The sequence below is a fragment of the Peromyscus leucopus genome, chromosome 5 (genome assembly GCF_004664715.2).
Source record: "Peromyscus leucopus breed LL Stock chromosome 5, UCI_PerLeu_2.1, whole genome shotgun sequence".
Taxonomy (NCBI): domain Eukaryota; kingdom Metazoa; phylum Chordata; class Mammalia; order Rodentia; family Cricetidae; genus Peromyscus; species Peromyscus leucopus.
The window spans coordinates 123,704,932-123,719,163 of NC_051067.1; the positions used below are offsets into that span (position 1 = coordinate 123,704,932).

At 51.0% G+C, this 14,232-nt stretch overlaps 1 protein-coding gene across 4 annotated transcripts; it reads right to left on the reverse strand.

The window, feature by feature from the left end:
- Positions 1-971: 971 nt before the first annotated feature.
- Mthfsd (methenyltetrahydrofolate synthetase domain containing) lies at positions 972-12,942 on the reverse strand. Of its 4 annotated transcripts, none has more exons than XM_037206313.1 (9): positions 12,868-12,942; positions 11,411-11,514; positions 9,653-9,766; positions 8,496-8,609; positions 6,395-6,485; positions 6,213-6,311; positions 5,300-5,412; positions 4,522-4,647; positions 972-2,218 (listed from the first exon to the last, which is right to left on the reverse strand). In XM_037206313.1, the coding sequence occupies exons 1-9, from the start codon at positions 12,881-12,883 to the stop codon at positions 1,772-1,774; spliced, it is 1,224 nt and encodes a 407-aa protein (XP_037062208.1). In that variant the 5' UTR covers positions 12,884-12,942; the 3' UTR covers positions 972-1,771. The 4 variants fall into 4 exon arrangements, with proteins under 4 accessions (XP_037062208.1, XP_037062209.1, XP_028736641.1 ...); XM_037206314.1 differs by lacking the exon at positions 9,653-9,766 and adding an exon at positions 9,797-9,910; XM_028880808.2 differs by lacking the exon at positions 6,213-6,311.
- Between the last annotated feature and the right edge of the window lie 1,290 nt (positions 12,943-14,232).

The window sequence follows — 14,232 nt, forward strand, 5'->3', positions numbered from 1 at the left end:
GGGACATGGGATTTCCTGAGTTGCTCATGCCCTGCTGGTCTGCAGCAAGAGAGTAAAGACAGCTCCATGCTGCTAACATGCAGCCGCAGTCCCACGGGGAACATCAATGCTAAAAGGGACACAAAGGGCAGGCGAGGACCCAAATGCAGGCAGAACAGGGAAAAGGATGGGATGGCCAGTGGTTGTGCTGGGGAGGGGGGGGACCAGGCCAGCAGGTGCAGGGCCAGAGGCCAGCACAGCTCGAGGCCTGCTTCCCATGTCCACTCCTCACAGCACCTGTGACAACCTGGAAGGGGTTACTGAACTAGCACAGTGTGCACGCTCGCTCTCGCTCGCTCTCGCTCTCTCTCACCCCCACCACCGTTTTTCCGAGATAGGGTTTCTCTATAGCTTTGGAGCCTGTCCTGGAACTCGCTCTGTAGACCAGGCTGGCCTTGAACTCATAGAAATCCACCTGTCTCTGCCTCCTGAGTGCTGGGATTAAAGGTGTGCACCACCATTGCCTAGCTCTAGCACAGTTTTTTTTCCCCCCAGAGCTGAGGACTGAACCTAGGGCCTTGCGCTTGCTAGGCAAGTGCTCTACCGCTGAGCTAATCCCCAACCCCCCACCCCTTTTTTTAAACATTTACTTATTTATTATGTATACAATGTTCTGCCTGCATGTATGTATGCCTGCAGGCCAGAAGAGGGCACCAGATCTCATTACAGATGGTTTTGAGCCACCATGTAGTTGCTGGGAATTGAACTCAGGACCTTTGGAAGAGCAGACAGTGAGCCATCTCTCCAGCCCCTCTAGCACAGTTTTCTAAGGCTGGGTCCCTGCAAGGAGACGTGTGTCACAGATTTTTTTTTTTTTTAATACATGAATAAGGCTGGGTAGTAATGGCTTATGCCTTTAATCCCAACACTCTAGAGGCAGAGACAGGCAGATCTCTGTGAGTTCAAGGCCATCCTGGGCTACAGAGCGAGATCCAGGACAGCCAGAGCTACACAGAGAAACCCTGTCTTGAAAAAACAAATAAATAAATGAACAAACAAAAAATATGGGAACAAGGCCTGCCCTTCTGGGGCAAAGGACAATGTTAATGGACACTGTGGAAGACCCATTGGTAAAAATAAGAAACTTCTCAGGCATGCACATTTGAATGAATCAAACTCTCTACATAAATGCTTATTTTGACTTCTGCCTAGGATCCACGGCACAAGTGCTCCCCCTCCTCCTTCCCCTCCTCACCTAGGGACAGTGAAGCCCTAAGCCTGTTGACTTAGAGCTGTGCAGCCTGGGTAGACGTGATCACACACGTGCACACTGTGGTGTTTCTGTGCTCCCTCCTCTCCTGTTCTGCTGGACTGGGGGGTCTGTGATGATCACAAGGACAGCCTTCTGGCTCTGCTGCCTGCCCTCGATCCCTGCCCTGGCCTCTTCTCTGCGGGCCTCTGTTACTTTCTCTCCTATCCTAAATCAGGTCTCCATTCTCTACCCCTTGCCCCTGCTGCTCAGTCCCTAACCCTTCTGCACCCAGAGAGCATCACATGGACTTCACAACCGGAACTGGAACGGGTCAGAATGAGTAAGAGCTCGCAGAATTCTGAGAGTTGTGACGTGTTGCTTGCTACACATCCCCACCCATCAGGAAAGTTTGGCTCTTCCCAGGAAGACGGCATAGGCTTCACAGAGCAGCAGGCTACCATCAATGGCAAACTGTCACATGCCAGGGACATCCCACAAACAGAGAGGGCATGGCTCTTCTGCTGAGGGCTGCTCACCAGGTCACGTATCCCTCTGCTGCCCCAGTGCCACCCTCAAGGTGTTGGCACCTAGATGTAGGCCCTGGAGGCGGGAGGCAGCCTGCCGGGCAGCAGCTGAGTCTGCATAGTGTAGAATGGCCCTATGCTGTGGCCCCTGCCAGGTGAGCCTCAGGGGCACTGCCCCCAGCTCCTGGAGTGCTCTCTTCAGCTCACGTACACGAGCACTGGAGGGCAGGTTTTCCACACGCACAGTGGCAGCCAGTTGGGTGTCCACCCCCTGCAGGGGGCTATGGGACCTTCCTAGGGCACCTGCTCGTGACTGTGGTATATCCTGGGGTCTCCTGATAGTGCCTGGAGCTGGGCACTGGCTGTCAGGCTCAGCTTGAAGAGTGACATCCTTCCCGGCCCGCTTCTCTCGCTCACGGAGGCTCCTGAGTACTGGGATTTTTGTAAGCATCTCACAACTGACCTGAAAAAGACAGTGACCTCAGTTGGTCTTGGGGTGTCCAGGGAGTAGTCACACCAAGTCACACTCAGGAGGAATTCTGGCAATGTAGCACACCATGTGAATGAAAGGATGCTGAAGGGCCCAGTGCAGTCTTTGGGGGAGGTAAGACTCCACTGCATGTTTCATTTATTTATTTCTGTGATGCTGGGGGTGAAGCACAGGGCCTCTCATAGGCTAGACAAGCATTCTACCTCTGCGCCACAGTCCAGCCATTTCTCTTTATTTTGAGACAAGTCTTCATCATATTGTCTAGGCTTGTCTGGATGTCAAGCTTGCCATCCTCCTGCCTCAGCATCCAGAGTGCCTGGATGATAAGCCTGCAATACCAGCCCAGGCCTAGATTCCATTCCTTAACAGAAAGTCACCAGCCTGTAGCTCTGACCCCACAGCAGCTGAAATGAAATCCTGACATCCTGAGGCTGCCCAGGTTGTCCCTTCATGTGCCACAGTGAGGATGGACTCGCCTCTATCTTCCTGGAGGAAAATGCTGGGGTTCCTTTGTGGGCCATTCACTCAGAAGAGACTCCTGCAGTCAATGGTATTAACACGGGCCACAGAGGGCAATCCCTGCCTACCTCCAGGAGAGTGAGGGCTCCTATGATACCTGAAGCTGGGATGGGGTCCTTTACATGCCCAGGAGCATCTCTTGGGTCAAACTGAGGCCTTGGCATACACACACAGTCAGGCAGGTACGACACTGAGTATGACTCATGCAGCACTCTCTAGCAGTGGGCCACCAAGTTGCTAAATGAACAGTTTGTTGAGCTTAGTGTCAGCCTGGGGCTTTTGCACAGGCCACCTGTGGTCCTGCCGAGTTGGTCTAGTTGGTCACCAACATCCCAACCACCTGCAGAGGCAATGGAAAGCAGATCAGCATGTGGGCACAGTGTGCCTTGCAGGATGAGCCAGGGGCCTGATCCGCGAGCACAGACGCGGCTGGGAACATGTGGACCTTCAGCAGCCGGTTTGCCAGTGGGCTGCCTGGCCTGAGCTGGCAGAGCAGCCTGACAGCAGAGTGCAGTGGGTCAGGAAGCAGACTTGTTCAGTCCTTTCTGACACGTCTCATCCATCAGAGACAATCTCTTCTTTAATTTTGGGGACACAATTGGTAAACAAGCAGTTACTGAACTGAGGGAACAGCTGCGGCTCCATGGCAGGATTTCTTTTTTTTTTTTTTTTTTTGATTTTTTTTTTGTCTTTTTTTGTTTGTTTGCTTGTTTTTGTAGTTGTTGCTGCTTTTTTGGGGGGGTGGGGTGGGGGGGTGATTCTCACTATATAGCTCTGGCTATCCAGGAACTCACTCTGTAGCCCAGGCTGGTCTCGAACTCACAGAGATCCACGTGCTTCTGTCTCCCAAGTGCTGGGATTTAAGGCTTGCACCACCACGCCCAGCTCAAGGCAGGGTCTTTACAGTGCACACACCACATCAGCACTCAGGTCTGGGGTTGCTTTCCTATGAAGCCAAGCAGCACAGGAGCCGTGATGATGGCATCTCCTGATGCACAGGCTGCCATGGAGCCAGGCGTCACTCCTTTGTGAACAGCCTGTTCTGAGTAGGGAGTGATGACACCCAGCATGGGGTGGGTCACGTCTCCACAAGTCCCAAGCACACTGGCACTGCCATTGTCTAGCTGCTTACATTTGGGCTAGCAGAACGGGGTTGGCGCCACTGCCCAGGCTGACAGGGCATTCTGTTTTTCCTAGCTGGCAATTAGGAATGGTCATTATGCTTTGTCAATGTGCTGCATGAAATGAAAATTCTACTTGTTAATTAAACAGAAAACAACATTTTTATGTTCTAAAACTAACCATTCCAGCCTCCAAAAATTATAACTCAGATTTGATTTTCATATGTCAATCACCTAGAAGTCTGCAATCCCTTGTGGGGGCTGGCAGTGTAGGCTTGTACTCCTCGATACTCGAGAGGCCTAGGCAGTGAACCCTGCCTCCAAAATAATAATCAGCAAAGGACTGGGAGGTAGCTCAGGAGCAGGGTGCTTACCCAGCAGCACAAGGCTGTAAGTCCAACCCCACAGAACTGCAAAACCAAGAAAAAATAAAAATCTCCAGGGCATGGTGGCACACACCCTGAGGAATGATATCCAAGGCTGACCTCTGGCCTCCACACATGCACACATGAACACAAATGCACACACATACATACACATATACACATAAACACACACACATAAACACACACACACTGAAAAACACTACCACAAGAGCCACCACAGTAGGCCATGCCAGCCACAGTAATGACCCACCTTGGACCAGATGATCCCTGTTGGCTTTGGGCGTGCACAGCCTGTAGCAATGACCCTGGTGGGAGTGATGATGTAGTCGACAGTGAGATCGTGGTCCTCCAGAAGAGCCTCAGGGATGTCAACGACCTGCACAGGGTAAGGAGGTGACCAGTCAAGGTTACAGCAGGGCCCTGAAGGAACTAAGCATCTGGAGAGAGGATCTTCAGTGCCTCATCAATCAATACCTCTCACAGCATGATGCAAGAATAGGTATTGTGGAATATTATTTAACTATGTAAATATGTGTTACATTTGTATATGTTGTGGCATAATACTTTAACTAGGCAAAGATGTGCTACATTTGTTTAACAATGTAAAGATGTGTTGCTGTTTCACCTTGCCTGCCTAAGGGGCCTGAGTAGTCTAATAAAAAGGTGGACGGCCAACAGCTAGGTAGAGGGACAGGTGGGGCAGAGAGGACAAGTGGGGGGAGGGATCCAGGCTCAAGAGGAGAGAGAAGAGAGAAAATGGAGAAAGAGAGGGAGATGCCTGGGGCCAGCCAGACAGACACGGAAGAAGCAGGAAACGCAGGACATAGAGAATGAAAGAAAGGTTAAAATAAGCTATGAGAGCTAGTGGGACAAGCGTAAGCTAAGGCTGAGCACTCATAACTAATAATAGGTCTTTGTGTCATGATTCAGGGGCTGGCAGTCTTAGAAGGCCTACTACAAATAGGCGTCTCTCACCCCCCTTCCCTGGAGCGGCTGAGAGGGGTGCCAGTGACATCTGCAGGACATACCTGGCAGTCATGGACAATGGTGACGACCGGGGTCCCTTCGTGGACAGCTCCCATCGACACCATCATGGCATATTCAAGATCGGCATAGCCTTCTCCCTTCCCAATTCGCCAGCCTACGAGACAAGGCGGGGCACAGCAGAAGTGGGTTCTTGTCAGGCCTCTGCGGAAAGGACGGGATCTAGTGTTCCTGTTGTCCACAGCAACCCACAAGCATCCCTGGAACATGAACCCACGGGCACCAAACAATCAAAGTGCACAGTGAATAGGGGAGTCTCCGAGGCCACAGCGGGGGTCAAGCTGGCACTTGTGTGCCCGTCTTGTCAGCAAGACCCAGTGAAGCGGCAGGTGCTTCAGCACAGCTGCAATCAGCACTGGGAGGCTAAGGTGGAAGGACAGAGAGCTAAAGTCAAGTTCTGAGATCAAAAACCAAGCCACGAAAGGTCAGCGTGTGAAGACACAGAAGAGAGGTCCACTCCAAAGGGCAGGGTGGAACTGCCTGCCTTAGGAAGAGAAGCCAGATGCAAAGAGGAGGCCAGCTCAGCGGGGCTGCATGGTCACAGGCCTGTGCAGGCAGAAGGACAAAGGACCACAGCAGTCAGCAAGCAGTAACAGTCTCTGGCTCCCAGTGCCCCTGGGTTCTCCTCGCCTGGAGTCTGGGTACCATCACAGCATCACCCCAGGAGGAAGCACACCACCAAGATGCCTCTCTAAGATAGGCCTGCCTGAGCTCCTCTGACGGAAATGCGCATGCGAAGGAACAAGACAAAGACAATGGGGCAGAAGGGCAGCAGACGGTATGTGCAGCCTACACAGCGGGGGGAGCTGAGAGGAGTCAAAAGTCGGGCAGGAGGCCCTACTGTCCATGTCAACTTGAGGATTATCCAGACTGCATTAGTTGAGGTACAAGACTCACTCACTAGTCTCCGGTACTCGTGAGATTCTGGACCGACTAGAACAGGACTACACAAGTGACCAGTGCAGGAGCTGGGGTCAGGCATACAGAGCCGAATGACTGTCAAGGGAGAGTGCACAGGACAGGTTTCAGGAACACCAACCGACCGACTGACCGACCGGAACAGCCTGTCTCTAGCTTACCTTTCTCAGACACAGCAACAGATCCCACCACAATTAAATCCACGAGGACACTGGAATCCAAGCTCACAGGGACACTGAAGTTCCGCACACCCTATAAAGGGAATGGGAGGCTGAGCTCATGGTCTCAGAGCAGTCAGAGTGGATGTGACTCCCACACTACCCTACAGGGGGCAGTATCCAGGACAGCCAGTTCCAGGAACAATTTGAGGGTGTGTCTTCTACAACTCCTATCCCAGGAAGATGGCCAGAACAGTAATGCCAAAAGAGCACCCCAGGTAGAATCAGGTGGGAGTCACACACAACCAGGCCAGACCCTGCTGCGTCACAGGGGCTTCATGGCACAGGCACACCAGGATGAAGGTTAGAATCAAGGACCGGGAGGTTATGCACTTAAGCTAGACATGGTCAGTACCCCTGTGTGGCCACAGCTTCATGCACGGCACTCTTGCTCCTGCATATGTTCCCCAAGTACCCCCACCACCCTGATGACCAGAGGCCTGCATACAAAGTGTGAAGGGACTGCACATGTGCAGCAGGCCAGAGACCTGGCAAGTCTCTTCTGGGATCAGTGCACAGCCAGGGTGGTCTCCCTGGAGCACATCACAGTGCATGCCCGAAGCATCCACCCTGTTGGAGCCTTGTGCCGTCCCTCTCAGTGGCCACAAAAATAGGTTTCTCTCCTCAGACCTCTGACCTGGCCGGTGTGAGTTGGGACTACACTTTTTAACTTACCCTCCCTCAACAGAAGATGATGGCCGGCTCCAGCGTGTGCTGCCGGCCAAGCCAGTGAGCCTGCAAGGAGGCGGCAGTCCCAGGAGGAAGTGAGATGAAACACACCCACCCCCCTGAGTGCTGCATAAGATGAGTACAGTATATATATTGTTAAGTGACCTGCCTCCCCCCTTCAAATCCAACATGCCCAAAGGCCTCAGGACCGACCTCCCTCTGCTCTGCAGACCCAGCGAGGTTCTGCTTGCAGTTCATCCCATTTCCGGGATCCCTGGCTTACCCCAAGGCCTTGTCCTATCAGTTTTCCAGCCTTTTTTTTTTTTTTTTTTTAAGAACTCAAAATAAAAGACTTCAAATGTAAAAAGAAAAAGGAAATAGGTTTCTCACTGCCTGAGTTGGGGCCGAGGACTGACCACTGCCCTGTCTCTGAGAATCCTGAGCTGTGGGCTTGGGATTGACCAGAACTATGGTTTTATCTTACTTTTCATCTTTTTTCTTTTTCTATTTCCTTCAGTGCTGGGATGGAATCTGGGGCTTCACACATGCTGGGGAAAAGCTCTAGTGAGCTGAATTCCACCTCATCCCAATATATTTTAATCTGTATTTTGAAATGCAGTCCTGCTATATGCAAGGCAGGTATGACTCAGCAGCCCACCTACCCCAGCTTCCCAAGAGGCTGATTCCAAATGTGCACCACCAAATCCAGCCCTCCCTAACTTGATCCTCTACACACACATATTTTATCTTTATAGCATACTGTATTTTTGTAAGCCATAGCCAATTCTATTTTTTTCAATAAGAAAAGTTATCAAAAAATAAAAAGTCAATCAACTTCAAGGTAAAATCCCTTTACAAGGGATAAGTAAAATGACATGTGGTTTATGGTTCTTAAAAAAAACAAAACAAACAAAAGAAAAACTATCAAATGTTATTTAACGTAAAATGCAAATCCTGGTTCTCTAACATATCAATGAATTTACAGACTCCAGTTTAGCTGGACTGTGAAGTATCTGATGACCTGCAATCATGCTCCTGTCATCAGTTACAACTGACAGGCACTTTCCAGCCTGCTCGGCAAAGAGGGCCCATCCTGCCCTCCACTGCATCATCTAAACAGGTGGGAGCAAGCACAAGTGCACAGCACCAAATCTACCACAAGAGGGCACCGGAGTGCCTGATGCTGGGTGTCACCAGCTCTTGAACAAGCGCTTCTAACTAGCTGAACCAGCTATTCAAATATCTACTGCATGGGCAGAACTGCTGAATACTTTAACACTGCTCTCGTGGCTTTGTATAAACTCCACAGTGTTCTATTTTACAGTAAGCTGACTCATGAGGACGGTCCTCCAGGGAGGGGGCTTCTAGCACTCACCTGAGAGGTGGCACATTTCCTTAGTATGTCTTTAGTGGCTCCAGGAGGTGGTGTGATTTTATTAAACAGCCCTGTCCTCAGTCGTGGTGTTGGGACCAGCAGGGTCTTTTTGCTCTTTGAGGGAAAAGACAATCAATTACACAGCAAATGCATGTTTTCCCCAGGAAGAAAGAGAATCTCAACTAAGGAACCTGAGCACAGGTGGGCCACTGGGGGACTGCTGGTGACAGTACAGTGTCCATCCCCAGTGTCCCCTTCCATCAGCAATGGCTCCCGACGCTCCTGCTGTCCTCGCTGCTGTTGTGGGGTGTCGCTCAAGTTCAAACACCATCTCACTGCCTGGGACGTGAGGCTGACACTTCTGTGCCTCCAGGAAGCCGCCTTGAATCTCACGGGCCAGATCCTGCTCAGCTCAGAGCACCAGAGTAGGAGTTCCACACCACTGGTCCTCTCAGCACAAAGGCCTCATGACCTTCCTTAGCGCACAGTGTGGAAGGCGTCCTATAGCTGAGGCTTCTGCCACGTAATGTGACAGCAATGGGGGACCAGCAAGTCACTCCACGGCATCGGGCAGTCCCAGGCTGGTTCCCAAAGCCCCTGTGCCTGACATTCAGTGCCAAAAGCAGCAGCAGACTTGGTTCAGCAAAGCTATGCCAGTCATCACATTACATTAGCTGTGTCGTTCAGAGAAACCTTTGTGGCTCTGCCTGTATTCACTTTATCTGCTTTCGTTATTATAATTGATTAAGAGCTATGAGCATTAAAATGCACACCAAGCTCTCTTCTCATACTAAATGAGATGACATAAAGTAGTTTGAATCAATGCTGGGGGTGCTCTCTTTTCTTCGAGAAGTGGTCTATACATTTGTTTGTTTGCATTTTCAAGACAGGGTTTCTCTGTGTTGCGCTGTTTGTCCTGGAACTCCCTTTGTAGACCAGGCTCCCTTCCAAGTGCTGGGATTAAAGGTGTGTGCCACTACCACCTAACTACCACCAAAGCAGTATTATATTTATAACTGAGTTTTTTGTTTCAAGGAATTAGAACACTACAAATTAAAATTGCAGTCACAGCATTTTACCTAGATACACTGCACGCACTCAGCAGTCACCTGGAGTGAGCCCTCATGACTGAGGGCAGCTTGGGAACCTGGAGTTACCTGCAGTGCCAGCAACCGGACGCCTTCCAGGGGCTTATCAGGGTCCACTTTCACTTCCTGAGTCCCAGCAAAGACTTCCAGATCTTTGATGCTTTGGCAAGCCAGGTAAGAGCCCTAGTTAGGCAAAGACAGTGCTGTACTCACCTCCAGCACGAGGAAGCGGGCATTTCTCTGAGGAGCATCAGGATTGACTTTAATGGTTCTCGCCACACTGAAAGCATGCAGGTGTGGGAAATGTTCTGCAGCACGAGAAGCACCCTGTGTGAACGTGACTACATGTCACCGTGAGGACACGGGCCAGCTACAGCTTAGGGATCATAGCCCAGCATCTACCCAGATACAGGAGCCCACATTCGCCCAAGGAGACACCTCAGAAAGAGCACAGGATGGAAAGGGACTAACCCAGAACTCAGCTTTTTGTTTGTTTTTTATTTTTTAAAGATTTATTTATTTTATGTGTATGTGTGCTTTATCAACTTTATGCCAGAAGAGGGCATCAGATCCCACTATGAATGATTGTGAGCCACTATGTGGTTGCTAGGAACTGAACTCAGGACCTCTAGAAGAGCAGCCAGTGCTCTTAACCACTGAGCCATCTCTCTAGCCCCAGAACTCAGTTTTTAAGGGAAGAAAACTCTAAAAAAGCACAAATCCCAAGAACAGAGTCTGAGGGATTGCCACAGAACGGAGCTCATGTAAGCACCACCCAGTCAAGGAGTAGGATGCCCAGGGACCTCCTTCGCCAGCATCATTCACTCCAGAGACCATGAGCTCATCCTGAGCTTCCTGTGCCCTCTTCTCTGCATTCCATGTCCATCTGTCTCCCACAAAGCATAGAAACAACTAACACCACAGGGAGGGATGGTCTCCAGGGGCCCTGCAGTCTGAAGCCAGTTCACCCAGAACCAGAGCTAGGCCAGCGTAGGGAGAAGGTCCAGGCAACATGGGGTGCTAGTGGGTACCAGGTCCTAGGTCTATCTTCACAAAGCACTTCAGTTCTTTTAAAAAAGACAAAGCAAAGACCACAAACCATTTATGCTGCAGGCCCCCCTCCCCCCGGCTCCAATCTGTCTGTCTGACTCTCTGAGACAGGGTCTCATGTAGCCCAGTCAGACTTCCAACTCACAATGTAGCTGTGGATGACCTTAAACTCCTGATCCTCCTCCTCTTCTGTCTTCCCAGTGCTGGGATAGCCAGGCTGAGCCAGCACCTGGCTTACATTGCCTCTTTCAGGCAAATTATTTTCCATGCAAACTATCAGCAATAGTTATCTTTGATTGACTTATATTTTGAACAGTTAAGAAACTGAGGCCCAGTATGGGGATTTCGCTCAGTGATAGAGCGCTTGCCTAGCAAGCACAAGGCCCTGGGTTTGGTCCTCAGCTGGGGGAGGGGGGGAGAAAAAAGAAACTGAGGCCCAGGGCTTCAGGTCATATGATGCTTCTCTGGGCACTAAAGGCTGGGCTTCCTTCTGGGGGTTCCATAAGCCCCTCCATAAGTGGCTGAGGGAGGCCAGCTCTGTGAAAAGCACTGGTAGCACCTACAACCTAACCCCTCCACTTCCACAGAGAGGCTGTGCCCCACTGGGTGATGGAGGGAATGTGTCAAAACACAAAGAGCCCTCCAAGCCCTCTTCTGCCTCTGCTCACTGTGCCTCTAAAATCAACCCTAGCAGAAAGCAGAGGGGCTGTGTCACTGACTTTACTCTCTCAGGGAAAGCCTGGCCCCCTTCTAACAACACCAGGAACACTTCTGTACCTTAAAGTTGGGAATCCTGTGATGAACAGGTCTGGGAAAGTCAGCTAAATCATGTGATTCCATATAGTCCCAAATTTGTTCACGGATGCCTTGCTTGGAGACACCTATGACAAAAAAGGTCTGTGACTTACTGATAAAAAGCAATCCACAGTGCACGCGGCCACTTGTATACCTGTCCTTGTGACAACACCCGCTCAGGCGTTTGTGTCCACACCAGACCAGCTTACGGAGCCAAGTCTCTCTTCAGGACAATGGAAACATTAGTTTCCCTCAAGCTCCCTCACCAGTTGAGAGAAGAGCTCCTACTCAGCCTCCATTTCTGCCAGGAAACGGGAGCATGCTGTAAAGCACAGCTGTGAAGTCATTTGTATTTTCTCTGCAGTACTAGGGGCTCCAGCATAAAGCACCCTACTGATGAGCTACAGACCTTTTTGATGAAGGGTGACACTCGGTTGCACAGACAGGCCTTGAGCCTGAAGTGCTCTTGCTTCAGCCTCCCAAGTAGCAAGAGGTACGAGTGTGTACCACCAGGTTTGGCTAGAATGTAGCCTTTTTAATTATTTAGTGGTCCAGTGGGTCAAATTCAGGGCTTTAAGTGCATTAAGCAAGCACACTATCACTGAGCCACACCCCCAACCTATTTTTTTAAATTGTTAAACTTCACAAGACTGGTGTGTAGAAAGCATATTTGTCTTTTCTTTTTTTTTTCCCCTGAGACAGGGTTTCTCTGTGTAGCTTTGGTTCCTGTCCTGTATCTCGCTCTGCAGACCAGGCTGGCCTTGAACTCACAGAGATCCACCTGCCTCTGCCTCCCGAGTGCTGGGATTAAAGGTGTGCGCCACCACCGCCCGTTGTCTTTCTTTTTAAAAAGATTTATTATCTATGTGTGTCCGCGTTTGTTTACGTGTTTATGTGCATAACCAGCAACTGCAGGGGGTGGGGGCACGCAGTGTGCCAACGGAGGCCAGGGGCCAGAGGTCACGGGGTCCCCTCATTGTGAGCTATCTCATATGCTTGCTGGGACTGAACTCCAGTCCTCTGTAAGAGCAGCAAGCGCTCTTAACCACAGAGCTCTCTCTCCAGCCCCAACTATTGTCCTTTGTAAACTCCGTGGCGTCACAGCCTTTGCGAGGGCAGATTCCACATTGGCAAGCGGATGCATTCCAAACTTTCGCTGCTCGGTGCATATGCTTCCTCGTTTAAAATGCTTCGTAGCGCGGGGCAGTAAAAACGCTGCGCGGGTACCCGACGCTGAATGATCCCACCTGCCATCCTCACCCCCGCTCTGGCTAGTTTAAACCCGTCTAACCCCACAGGGTGAGCGTCGGACTGGTTCTCCCTCGCGGCTGTCAGCCTGGGCATCACAGCCCTAACAGGCCGAGTCGCACCCTCCACACGCCACGTTCGGAAACCACGTCCCAGCCTCGGGTTCCCCCACGGCTCTCAGCCTTCCTCACCCGTCAGTGCCTCCATGGCCAACAAACGTCACAGCGCGACGCCTCTCGCCGCTCAAGCTGGCGCTTTCAGTGACGTCAATCGCCTGCGCTTCGAACCGCGCCTGTGCAGACGGGCTGGGGGGGGGGGCACGCATGCGCAGTCGACGCAGCGGGCGGGGTTCCCGCTCTGGGGTCGCGTTCTTCTCTAACTTTCCACTTGCCAAACTCTGCAGTAGCGCTCCACGCCTCAGTGGATTCGAGGTCGCCACTGAACAAGGATGCCCGGGACTTCCCGAGGACACATAAGCACACAGCACGCATGCATTCGTATTGTGTGGAACATATATAACACATATAGGGCTGGCAAAATGGCTCAGCTGGTAAAGGCGCTTGCTGCCAAGCCGAACATCGTAAGTTCCATCCCCTGGGCGCACTGTAAGAGACTGGTATTGACCCAGGACCCCCAAGACCAAGTTCGCAGCACAAAGGAGATTTATTTGCCCCAGGGGGATGGAGGCAGGGAATAAGAGACAAGCACAGGAGATTGAGGACGAGAGAGAAGGACTTGGAAGGGACCAAGGGAGAAGGGGCAGGGGTGTTTGCGGAGGGGCGGGGCATACAAAGGACTGAGACAGCCGTAGCATATAGGACAATGGTGGTTTTGTAAAGGCACAAGGGGAAACCGTGTTAGGAGGGGGTGTTTAATTTTAACTGGGCATGTTAATTAGGTGAGCCGAAGGGGGCTTTTGACCGCTGGACTTCAATACTTTGATAGCTGGACCCTGGTAGTCAGCCTCAGGGGGAGGAAGTGGCCAAATAAGGGAACAGACCTTGCTGGCTAGCTTTAGGGTTGCAATCTAACGGTTTTTAGAAAGGCAGGAGGATGGGGGAGAAGGGCAAGGCCTGACAGAGCCATGTCTGCGATGCTCCAGCTGGCCAGAGTCCCTTCACCCACATAGTGGAAGGAGAAAAAACCTGACTCCCTAAAGTTGTCCTCTGATCTCCACAAACGGTGCTGTATTACGAATCCATACACACATATCATGCGCATACACAAAGAATACGTGGAACATACATACATATCTTGTGTGTACATCTGTAGAGACGTCGCTTGAAATTCAAAGTTAGCAAGGAAACATGTATATAGGAATGGATCTGAGACGGGGAACGCCCGCTACGATTTCCAGCTTCCTGTGTCTCAGAACAAAGAATAGTCCTAGGGACACGTGGTTAGATGTAGAAATAGAGTGTTTATTAAGGAAAGGAAAGACACTCTTGACATGGAGAGGGCGGTAAACTGGGGACAGATAGAAGCTCAAAAGTGCTGGGCCCGAAGGTTTCTGACTCCTTATGGGTCATTTATATACACCCACTTCAGCCTTTATC

Coding starts and splice junctions, on each gene's coding strand:
- Mthfsd (XM_037206313.1), bottom strand. Junction 4,648..5,299: donor CCATTGTCCATGACTGCCAG/GTATGTCCTGCA, acceptor TACCCTGTGCAG/GTCGTTGACATCCCTGAGGC. Junction 2,219..4,521: donor CAGGGATCATCTGGTCCAAG/GTGGGTCATTAC, acceptor TGTCTTTTTCAG/GTCAGTTGTGAGATGCTTAC.